Source organism: Tasmannia lanceolata, unplaced genomic scaffold (assembly GCF_043159265.1).
Source record: "Tasmannia lanceolata isolate RefF3 unplaced genomic scaffold, GAP_Taslan_0.1 ptg000011l, whole genome shotgun sequence".
NCBI classification, from domain to species: Eukaryota; Viridiplantae; Streptophyta; class Magnoliopsida; order Canellales; family Winteraceae; genus Tasmannia; species Tasmannia lanceolata.
In genome coordinates, this window is record NW_027518688.1 from 22,514,822 (window position 1) to 22,527,500 (window position 12,679).

Here is a 12,679-nt window from a genome sequence, read left to right on the forward strand (position 1 = left end):
CATGGACGGTTTGGATTAACCTATGACGTGGTCCGTACAGTTCTTTGTCGGCGTTGCACGGGGTTTTTTTCATTAAAGCCACATAATTTCAATCTTACCCCCCCTCCTTTATGGTTTTTTAATAAAAATCTATAGGGTGATCTTAACCGTCCGATTTAAGATGAATTATGGAAACCTCTATAGATTGGACGGCTAGGATCAGCCTATGGAAATGAATTTTGGGGCACAACCTATTTATGTTGTGTTCTATCACATGGACGGTTTGGATCAACCTATGACGTGGTCCGTAGAGTTCTTTGTCGGCCCGTGCATCGCACAGGGTTTTTTACTAGTATATATATATATATATATATATATATATATATATAACAGAAAAACTCTGATATATTTGGATTGTAGAAAAAATCTCACCATATCCCACGGTTTTAGCAAAATTGTTTCTATTACTCAATATCCTATGTATATTAGCAAAATTGTTTCTATGGAGAAAAAATCTCCACTATGTCCCATGATTTTAACAAAATTGTTTCTATCTCTCAATATCCTACGCAAAATTTTGGCGAATTATTTATTTTTTGAGTTTTCTCTTATTCATTAATTATGCTCTCACATGCAACAGCTTAGCCGCGAAATGCCTTCTCGGATGGCCCCTTAGCAAATCCCATATTAGTAAGAAGGTTATAGCAAAACGGGTTCTGTGATGGAAAAAAATGCACAAAATCCTCTAATGCGACACATACTCAATCTAAAATGAAAAGAGGGCTCCTATCCCCACAAACGCCAAAAATAGGTGAAACTGGTGGAATTGACTTCAGCACGAGATCCCGTTTTAGAAGTGTTTTCCTATTAGAAAGAAAATTTCCTTAGGCTCTGTTCACTTGCGTTCCCTGGAAAGCAAATTCCTGGAAAACAATCTCTTTTTTCCTTGACGAGACGGAATTCTAGTTTTCACTTGCTTTCCAGGGAAAATAGACTTACACATGTAGAATTTCTGCAATAAGTCAAAAAATGACATGGAAAGGTTCTTTTTTAATCCCACTCTTGTAATGATTGCCTTTTCATGCCATCCCAAGATAACCCCAGGAACCAAAAATAAGCTTGAGAAGAATTTTTTTCTACCCAACAGTTCAAGCAACCAAACAAAGGTTTTTTTTTTTCCCACCATAATCCGGTCAACCAAACATGAGATTTTTATTTTACCAGGATACTTCTAGGACTTTTTTTTCCCTACCTATCTCCCAGAGTATTTTTTTTCTCCCACATAACTCCCAGGAACAAAAAAAACCCGGCAACCATACAGAGCTTAGGGGTTTCATTTCCGACAAAAACACTCGGATTTTGTTTTCCTGGAAAACTAGTGCAAAAAGAAGGGCAAGCAGTTTCCTTGGAAACATTTTCCTGCGCAAGTGAACAGTCTAGAAACAATCAAGGGAAACTTTTTCCTGCACAGATTTCCTGGATTTCTTTTCCTAATTTCACATCAGATTCTCGGGAAACATTTTCTTTTCCTTTACCGGGAAAACAAGTGAACAGAGCCTTAGAAAACATGTACCCCAAGAAATGTTTTCCCAGCTGTCGCCTCTCTCATTTCCCAAGGAAACATTCTTGATTCCGATGTGCCTCTCTCTCTCCCCAATTGCTGAGAGCCTGAGAGATTTTTTGGAAAGTGTCTATCGAATTAGGGAAGAGAAACTAGGCAGAGATTTTCTTCAAACCCTTGTTCTGTATTTCTGAGTAAGAAAACAACCAAAAAAAAAAAAAAACGTTTTCTCAGGTTGAAGACAACACAGAGTTTTCCCTTCTCTTTGTTTTCTGGTTATGATCGTTTCTATTTGAAGACAAGATTGCTCTAGCTTGAAGAATAAATCGTTATCTCATTTTTTTTTCCCGTTTTCTTTGTTATTCTTATCAGGTAAGATTATTTCCCTTTGATTTTCCACATCTTACCCAAACACTAGGATCGGACATCCTATTCCCTTTACAGGGAGAATGGGAATAGGATTTGAATGGGATGAATACTGATTCTTGATCCCAGCAATCCAAACGCACCCTCAAGCTTAGAGAGAGAGAGAGAGAGAGAGAGAGAGAGAGAGATGGTGGTTAAACCTGTGATTTCTGCAAGTGGTCTTCTGAAAATCGGAGATTTGCTGAGGAAAACGAGGAGATTCTCTGACCTCGACAATATGGACTACTCGAAGCTCACCCACGACTCAAATCCCCTTCATTTCGATGTGGAATGCGCTCGTAACGCCGGTTTTGAAGATCGCATCGTCCCCGGAATGCTCATCGCCTCCCTATTCCCTCGAATCATCGCTTCCCATTTCGTAAGAACAGTATTGTTTGTTTTGTTTTGTTTTGTTTTGCACCTCTGGATGGGATTTTTCATTGCTTCTTTGTTTGCTTGCAAGAAAACTTGGAAATCTGCCGACCCAGTATTTGACTGGAATCTGTTCTGGGCACAGTTTTTGGTTTTTGATGGTGATGGGGTCCGGACTCAGCACTGAGGGAATCCGGACTCAGCACTGAGGGGTCCGAACTCAGCATCCAATTAGCTGCTGGCACGTGGCCTTCACAAGGACCGTTGGAAGGCCAACACCTGTCCCCACTAGGTGTGGCACCTGGACTAATCAGGGACCTCCACCTGCCCTTCTTAGGTATGAGACCTGGTCCATACAGAGCCCACCACCTGTCTTGGACAGGTGGCTCAGAATTACCACCAGCGCTAGAAGACAAAAGACCTGTCCGGCTGTCTCCGGACAGGATATGGCGCGTTCGCTAAAGAAGACAAAAGACCTGTCCGGCTGTCCGGACAGGATATGGCGCGTTCGCTAGACGACAAAAGCGCTAGAAGACAAAAGACCTGTCCGGCTGTCCGGACAGGATATGGCGCGTTCGCTAGACGACAAAAGCGCTAGAAGACAAAAGACCTGTCCGGCTGTCCGGACAGGATATGGCGCGTTCGCTAGACGACAAAAGCGCTAGCAGACAAAAGCGCTAGACGACAAAAAGCGCTACAAGCAAAGACCTGCCCGGCTGGCCGTTCACAGCCTTAGCCGAACAGGACCGCATAACCTCCTGAACCAAGGACGTCCAGGAAGCCTGGCCGCCCAGACCTCTGGTCCAAAATTTAGCCGTGCTGGATAGCCGAAAGCCTTCTGCCCGGCCTTGCTCCTTCAGGCCAAACTCCAAGGCCAGGCCAGGGCACCCGGAGTCTCCTGTCCGGCCACGATTTCTCCTAGCTGAGTCTGAGCCCGGCCTAAGCTGCCCGGAGGCCTTAAGGCCGGCCCGACGCTGTCTTTACCTTCTCTTTGCTTCTTCTAGCCACTCTCATGGCTTGAAGAACCAGGGGGCAACTGATGGGGTCCGGACTCAGCACTGAGGGAATCCGGACTCAGCACTGAGGGGTCCGAACTCAGCATCCAATTAGCTGCTGGCACGTGGCCTTCACAAGGACCGTTGGAAGGCCAACACCTGTCCCCACTAGGTGTGGCACCTGGACCAATCAGGGACCTCCACCTGCCCTTCTTAGGTATGAGACCTGGTCCATATAGAGCCCACCACCTGTCTTGGACAGGTGGCTCAGAATTACCACCTGTCCTAGACAGGTGGCTCAAAATCACTATAAATAGCCTTCACTTGTACTAAGGTGAGGGTCCTGAAAAATCTGAGAACCAAAACTCTAAGCTTTTGCTCTGACATTGCTCTGCACTCCTGCTCATACTGACTTGAGTGTCGAAGCGCTCGTCCGGAGTATCACTCCGGGTTGGTCCTCTGACCCTTTTCTTTCTTGTCTATACCCTTGTGCAGCGCAGGACTCAACCAGCCCCTCAGTCTGTACCCTTGTGCAGCGCAGGACTCAACCAGCCCCTCAGTCGTGGCTTGTTAGCTCGGACCATCCAGCCCTACCATAACCTGTTACCGATTTTAGGCCTAACAGATGGGAATATGAAAAATATGGAAAAACACCCCCTTAACTATTTTACTTCTTAATAGAATGAATAACACTTGTAATCTATACCTTCTTTTTTGTACGAGGAATTAATCTATACCCTCAGCCTAGGTTTAGTTATACCCCTGTAGTCGTAGTGGATTGCATCTTAGTACTACTGATTTTTTGGAGGAATTCCCACGTTGTGGTGCAACTAGGCCTTTTGTCGAGGAATTAAATCTATACTCTTCATCTTCACCACACTAGTCGTTAATCAGAGGATTCAAGAATGTTGTACCACTTTTCATTAATTACAATTTTGTTGTAATTTGTCTCTGAATTTAGTGATCTCAATTTCGTGGAATTCGTGTCGACACTTACCTTCCCATTTTGCCATCATTTAGGTATTGATCTGAGCAATACTTAGACTTATTATAGATCTATTATTTTTGCTGATCTGAGCCGTACTTAGACTTGTTATGGATCTATTATTTTTGCTACATACACGGTGATAAGATTTCTTTCATAACTGATTTATTTTATCATGGATCTAATGTGTGGAAAATTGTTTTGATAGATTACATTCTTTATTTACAATTGAACTCTACAATTATAATTTCTATGAATACTCTATTGTGAATGACTACCATGTTATGTTTAAATTGATTGGGAATGTATGTTTGCTGCTCTAATTGAATTAGTAATCATATTATTGCTCTAATAGTTCCAAGATTTGATTTGCGAACCCTACATTTGCATCAAGCTTGATGGATGGTATGAAATTTTTGATAGATGCCGGAGTTTCTAGCTTTCTTTAAGCCACGTCCACAAAGAAGCAAATGTGGAGGCGTGTTCTCTTGCTAAAGAGGGAACATTGATAGAGGATCTCGTTGTTGGGTTCAGTAATGTCCTTATTTTTTAAACAAGGTCTAAGGTGGGCTAGGATGGTGGCCACCAACCCCATATTCTTTAAGTGTAAATGGAAGGGCTTTAGGGCTTAGGCATGCAACAAACCTTAAGGGAAGGGTGTAGCACCCATATATGTTTTAGTTATGGAGGGAGGGAGAGTCCATTATCGATTATGTTGAATATTTGCATTTTCTTCCAAAGGTAGAGGTGCAACTTTGGTTGGGTTGGGTCAAGTTGACGCCATTCCTAGCCCGATCCGAGGTAGCATTACCTCAATCCTAACCCAGTCCAACCCAAGCCTTGGGGCCACGAGGGTCAACCCCAACCCAAACCTCCTCTAAATCTCTCATCCCTTACCCAACCTGTCTAACCCATAGTAGCCGGAAACTCCTTGGGCAGGTGGGAAACTCATTTCCCCTAAAATGCGTTTCAGAAAGGTGGGAAACTCATTTCCACTAAAAGGTGGGAAACTCATTTCCGAAATGCATGAGAAATATATAAGGTTCCCGTTTCTGAAACGTTTCTAATGTGTTTCCTAAGACGTTTCTCGTACGATTTTTTATTATTTTCCCATTTCTCGTTTCCCTTCTATTTTTTTCTTGCATTTCCGTTTCTATTTCCCATTTCGCTTCCTGAATATGTTTCCCACCCTAGGCAAAAAATACATAAAACTATAACCCTAAGATTTTTAAAATCACAATAGAATTACGAAAAAAAATAGCGGGCGAGGGATGGGTTGGTTTGTCCTAGGCCTCACATCCTGTCTCAACCCAGAATTAAATCGGGTTGGCTTCTCCCAATGCTAACCCATCCCAGCCCAAGGAAATGCCAACCCAACCTGAATCGAAATCGGGCTGAACCTGTTGGGTTCAGGCTGAGCCAGGCCTAAATTGTACCCCTAGAAAGAGGTCTGCTTCCTACTCCTTCATCCAACCCAAGTTATAGCGAAAAGGCTGATACTTGCTCTTTCTAGGTTTCCTCAAAGGGACTCCCTTGTCCATCTCCAGCATAGATTCGCTCCCTGAACCACATTCATGCATCCCCATCATACGTACCTCCTTTGACAAGTGTTACACCTGCAACAAGTTCGTGGGAGGGGAGTTTATGCTGTATTAATTCGTGGGAAGACCTCAATCGGCATATCAGTTTGTGTGATAGGTTCCACCACACACAAGTTTGTGGGAAGGGAACTTTCAACATAACAGTTTGTGGTGAGAGCGTTTCCAGCGTGAATCAGCACTGATTCACACCATTTTCTTTCATTCTTGAAAGTATTCTGGGTTTATCATATTTTGGCTGTTAGCACTGATTCACACCATTTTCTTTCATTCTTGAAAGTATTCTGGGTTTATCATATTTTGGCTGTTATTCGAGAGTTGTTCCAGACATTTTCTATTTGGATGGTGTCTCATTTTTAGCCCCTTTTGCTCCATTTATAGTTTGGCTTGTTCTTGCTTTGGGTTTGAAAGATTTCCATGCAAAACAGTCGACTATTCATTGTTGGATCTTGCTATTGCAGTATTTTGGATTGGTGTTATTATAGTGGTATCAAAGCTTTGTCCCTTTCTACCTGCGAGGATCCAACCTTATAAGTGCAGTACACGTGTTAACAAATCAACCTAGTTTACAGCTCCAACTAGAAGGGATTTTGATCCTGTAATTGGAAAATCTGTAGCAAAAAATATGGATGAGGAGAAGCTTGACGTAATATTGGAATTGTTAGCCAAAATAGCTGACAAGCTTGATAAGAATGGAAGCCCCTGAGCCCCAACCACATCGCAAAGAATCTTCAAATAGAAGGGCAACTCAGGTTCAAGAGAGTGAGAGATCTATCAAGTACATGCATTCTCCATTGCCTATACCTACAGAACCTATGTTTTTGCAAAGACAGATTCTAATGCATACCAGGTGTCGAACGAATTAGATACTCCATTCACAGATTATCAAAGCCAATCCAAAGACTTCCAGAATTCAGTTTCCTTCCCAAGTTATTCGGATATACTGGAAATAGGTGGGAAGAGGCATCAAGGATGATGAAAAAAAGGAAATTACAACAGAAACTGCATGTATCTATATTCGATAGGAGGAGATGGTATATAGGCTAGAGCATAGCTGCACAAGTTGCAACTCTATTTTACTCTCAGACCTTTGATGGAAGAAGTTGCACTTCAATTTGCAGCTTATACCTTTGGCGCGTTACATACGATTGGTGGTTCCATAGACTGACCACACAAAGTCACAAGGAAGTTTGCACCTGTGATGAGTTTAGTAAAATGCATAGTCATCGATTCTGTTTCGTTCGCAGTTTTGTTTTGTCAAGGGGAATGGAACGTTTCGGCGTTTCATTTCGGAAAAGACATCACAACTGGAGAAAAAAAATTTAATGGTTATAGATGTGGGAATTGAAGAGAGGTCAATCTCAATATCATCTCCTTATAGTGTAATTATCAATATCATATCCCAAAAGACAAGAAAGAGGCCATGTTCATAAGGCTCGTTCAAGCATAAACTGTAGCTGTAATTTTGGTGTTGCAATCCTTCTCCAAGGATAAACGTCAGGCTTATTGCTATGTACATATGGCTAGTTCTCGATGAATCGCTGTGACAGGACCTGGAATTGTCAAAATTGTGGAGCAACATCACATGGATCCAACAAAAAATTTCAACAAAAGACTAATCGAGCCAGTTAAACTATCATTATTGAGCAAACTAGAATCAAGTAAAATGTTGTTCTTTTCACCATCGCTAAAATATAGTAAGCGAAAAAGAACAAAATGAACTACAGCAGCAAAGTCAGTGTATTCCATTCGATAAAGATGACCGTGAAAAATGGGGTTCAACAAATCTCTTTGTCCAATCCCCTAGACAAATATACCTGACAGTTCCCACAACCAGTTCTTCTTTTCTGTATATCAAGACAAGAAATAATAGTGGGCATAACTGACGTCGAGCGGGTCCCGGCCAAAGAACACGGGTCTCACTTAGTCTAGGGTCGATGGTGTTTTTCTTTCATCCTTGTGTGAAGGGGTTATAGTGTGGTGTATATTGTAGTCCATATGAGGGGCATTCATGTCTTTGGTATTAGCTAGGGCTAGTATAAATAGGGGTTTTTATTTTCATTAAGGGGAGTTTTTTTTTTTGCTGAAAACAAAAAGGAGGGTTTGTTTTGGGGTTGGTGCAAGAGAGATTTCTCTTGGAAGAGGACTTAGGGCTGTTGTATGCAGTTCCTCCTCTCCTAAACTCTATCTCTGCCTTGTAGCTTGCAAGGATTTTATCTTTAAATTTCCAGCTGAGCCCCTTGCCCAGCTAATTTTCATTTGAAAATCATCAAAGAAGAAGCACATCACAAGAAGTACTATTCGAGGAAGCTTAGATCGAGCTGCTTGAAAGATTGGAATCTGTTGCAGCTTTGTCCGAATATCCTTGCAAAATTTGTTTTGCAAGTAAGTTCATTCCTCTGGATAGAATTCTACTCACAGATCAATGTATTTTTTTCTTTCTTGTATGAGTCGAACCAAATCCCGAGGGAATTGTGATGCTACAGTTTCATGTAATTCTGATTTGCAAGTGGTTGGTGAACACTCCTGGTGGAATTTTAAATCAATAGATCTGATTGTATGCTTGCCTTGTTTAATCGGAGTAGACTTCGAGCACAACGCTATTCAGCTCACTTGGATTTAAAGTGCCATATTGTATTGGAAATTTTCCTATTAACAGATTTGTCCTCATACTGGAAATCCCTGTATTCCGATTCATGCATGCTTTGTGTTCGATTAAATGTCCGTGAAAGGGTCATGGAGTTTTAAATGTGTGTTTCCAGTTTATGCCCTTACGTGGAGTGTGGTTCAGCTTCTTAGTGGATGAATCTCATCAGCCTAGTTCAATGGTATTGAAGGCATGCAATCTTAAAGCTACTTGGATTCTTGTATTTGCTTTTGCAACCTTAAGCTAGTGACTTTGAATGGCTATTCCGTTTCCCTGCTTGTGTGACAATATTAGGGATCTGCAAGTTCCACTCAAATTTGGAATGCTTGGCTTTAATTCCATGGTTCACATATTCAAAATCAGAGGTAATTAGACTTGAAACAAATAGTTTCAGCTTGCAGCATCATTTTTAAGCCTGAGAGAAATTCCTACCTATCTTGAAGGAGCAAACTTGCTGCCATAGGGAATTGAGGTTACCTTCGACAAGAGTCCAATTTCTGCATATGTTTCAGCCACTTGAAGAATTCTCTCATTGCAATGTCTTTTAAGACATTCCACATGCACATACAATAGGGTCGAAGAGGTATCAGGGCATCCAGGCAAATTAAAGCACGCTTCTGCTGCTCATTCTCTTCTGTCAATCCTGCATCAATAACTCAATACATTTAACACAGCGAAACAAAAATAAAAATGTCACATAGAAAAACATCTTTTTTTTTAATGGTAAGAACAAATATCATTCCAATGAAAAGACTGAGGAGATCTATATAAAGGAGCAAGCACAATAGAGAGTACAAAAGAACAGCCCCACCCGGGCAAGAAGAGATACAGAAACAAAGAAAAATGTGGGACTCAAGGGGAAGGTAATCAAATAACTATACCTCCGAGCTCAAAACCCCGGTTCTAGCAAGAGAGTGGCCAGCCCCATTAGCTGATCGGCGGACGTGGCTCGTTTTGTTTCCAAGTTTATGGATTGGATGAAGTCAGCCTCACTCCTTCCTTTTGATTATGTCGTGACGCTTTGGTTACTGGCGAACGCTTCCAAAGGCGACCCTCGGCGGAAAGATAAATTAGCTCCAGACACTATCCTAAATCTCATCCCAAAAAGACGAAAAGCGCCAAGGATGTGAGTGTGATTCTTCAGCCATCTGAGATCACATTAAGAGAGTCTCCTACCACCACTATATCAAGATCAACATTCTCTAACAACTTAGTACCATGGTGGGCTGCTTGCACTTCCGCCTCACTCGCATCCGCCAAGCCTATGTGACCAGAAAAGGCCCACACAACCAAGGCCTGATCATCCCTTAGAATGCCCCCAATACCAGAAGGACCCAGATTTCCTAAACTAGAACCGTCAAAGTTTAGCTTTAAAAAACTGGCCGGCGGAGGCTCCCAATCTTGAACAACTTTTGACTCCCATTTTGAATCACGGCAAATCTCCTTCCATCCAAACCAAAGATCATAGGCCGAAACGAATCTAAAGCAAGGGATAGTCCTCACCCAAGAGATTATGGAAGAAATCACTTTATTGAAAATAAATTGCGGCCCCTTGGAATAACAGTTAAATACCCGTGCATGCCACTCTTTCTATAATATCCAGATAGTTGCTAGGAAGGATAAATTCCACAAGATCTTCCCTTTCTTCTTCCAAGGGACACCAAACCAACTCTCCAAGGATAAATTTCACATAGACAAACATGTTGCATGAAAATTGCACGTATAGGTAACATTGATGATATATATTTTATAATAAGCGTATTTAACTCCCCAAAAGTTTAACTGTTCAAATTTCATTACCGAGAAGGGAACAAAACAGAAAAACACTAATGCTGGTAACAAAAGTAGAACAACAATAAGCTGCTAAGCAAATAGAGGTAATAATATGACCAAAATACCTCAACATTCAAGACCATGGAAAGTGGGATTGGCTTCATGCTATTCTGCAAATTTCTACCTGTTTCAGTTAAATGCCACTTATTATAAAATTACTGGACTTAGACAATACTGAAAACTGCCAATGTAGCTGCTGATAATGTTATTTTAGAAACCTTGTATGTAATTTTTGCTGAGATTAGAACTATATAGAAGTCCTTGTATCTAAATGAATCAATTCTACCAAGTAAAGCAGAACTTATAGAGGAGTCAAGGAAATTCTATCAGAACAAAAATAGAGCAGAATGAAGACAATTTATGGGTTAAGGGGATCTTTTTCTGTTTGTTTCTTAGTAAAATTTATGGGTTAAAGGGACTTTGACCAACTGAAGTATAAACTTACGGTGTTTCTCCATCCTGAGTTGAACTGCAGGTTTTCAATTGGAGCAAGGTTCCAACTCCAAGCAAGCCTAATAATACAACTAACTAATGATAGTTGAATTCCCAATTCAAAAAGTTCCCTGGTCTCATAAACCATCTTCTTCCTCACTTCTTCGCTTGAATGGGGCTTATGAGCGGAACTCAACCATGCATACTGTGACTCCAAATACAAGAGCAGATATCTTTGGTAGTGGCTTATTTGCATTGCTAACTTCCACACCACCTAGGCCCTGTTTGTTTTTGGATTTTGAGAACCAATTGTGAGTCCAAAACTGATTATCAGACTCAGAGAATTGAGTCATGAAACAATCAATTTATTCATTTATTACAAGTTCAATACAACTAGCACTGGCTTTTAGGGCATATACGCCAACACGATCCGCCCACGGATTAGTAAATATTCCCAAAATCATCTGATTTTGGTTCCTGAAAATTCCAATGTGTACAATTCCAGCACTTTCATCTCTTAGTCCAAAGTGTGGGCCTGGAAATTTGCCTACACAAATTGTTGGTTCAAATGAGAACCTCGGATGTCTGAAATTCTTATAACATGCAGAACTACGTCTGAAGACTAAAGACTGTTTGGGAAACAACCTTGTAATCAGGGAGTTTATGAGAAGAGTTCAGAACACCATACATCGGTGAAAGAACATTATTTCAGTGAAAGGCCAGAATAGTATAATCAGAGGAAGAACATGTTCTCAATAAAGAAATCTCAGGTCTTAAATAAAAGAGAGAATCCAGATGCCAAAATTTTCAGATCACATTTTGAGATTCTGGAAAATTTTCCAGCACATAAGAACTATCAGCCTTAAACTGCAAACCAGCCTTGTGCATGCCCTTCCCTAATTCTTCTATCCATAATGGTTTGAGAAATGTAAGCATCTCCTAGCATACATACTATAAGCATCTTGAAGCATCAGACCTTAAAATTCTATCCGATATCTATCTAACAAAGCAATTTTTTTTTTTTTTTTCAATCTTCAATAACAATATGAATTTCATTTTGCAACCCCATCACTTCCTCTATAAGATTCCCAATCTTTTCTCCATATTTATCCGCTGTCCACTCTTGTTCACAAAATGCCCAACACTGCCATATTAGAATACATTAAGATTCAATATGTGATCCAAAGAATTTGTATGAAAGATTAGCATATCATCCTCAAATTGAGCAACCAATCTCCACCAAAAATCCCTCCAACAAATCCCTCTCACCCACTTTAGATAACATCTTACTAAATGATTTCTAACAAGTTGTGTTGCATGGATTCGTTGCCCTCGTATGTCAAATCAGTGTCAACATGTTTTGACGCACATTTCAGACATGGATTCGCATGGGACACATCCAGATTCTTGTTGTAGATGTGTCGCGCATGTATCCTGTTTTTTCTTTCTGGCGAATCCAACACATCGTTCTCTTTTAAAATGTGAATCCCGTATATTTTCTTTTAAACACATGTTCTCCTTAATTTTTTTTTTTTTTTTTTTTATAAAAGCAAAGTCGTCTTCTCTTAGTAAAAACCCTTAACATGACCCTCCACTCTACATCGACCTCCCCTTCCCCCTTCTTCTTTGACTCTCTTAATAAAAACCCTACCTCCTCGACTGTCCACTCTCAAATTTTTCATGAATACATATAGACTATCGATATTGGCACAACCATGTTTTAATAATTGCACAAACTCAGTTCCCAAAAAGCTTTCTGATGCCAATTAAAAAGGAAAAGACAAACTCAGTTAGTGCATTTATCAAAACATGGTAATGCCAATATATTTTTTGAATGGTTGGTAGTACCAATACTACTAATATTGGTAGTGC

At 40.7% G+C, this 12,679-nt stretch overlaps 1 protein-coding gene across 2 annotated transcripts in view; it reads left to right on the plus strand.

Moving 5' to 3' along the window:
- Positions 1-1,570: 1,570 nt before the first annotated feature.
- Positions 1,571-12,679, plus strand: part of LOC143886660 (hydroxyacyl-thioester dehydratase type-like protein) — a 26,696-nt gene continuing 15,587 nt past the window's right edge. Inside the window, exons 1-2 of one of the 2 annotated variants that reach the window (XM_077390717.1) lie at positions 1,574-1,734; positions 1,913-2,324. In XM_077390717.1, the coding sequence (XP_077246832.1) occupies positions 2,094-2,324 (231 nt within the window). In that variant the 5' untranslated portion in view covers positions 1,574-1,734; positions 1,913-2,093. Of the gene's footprint in view, positions 2,325-12,679 lie in introns of both variants that reach the window. The other variant, XM_077390718.1, reaches the window with a different exon arrangement.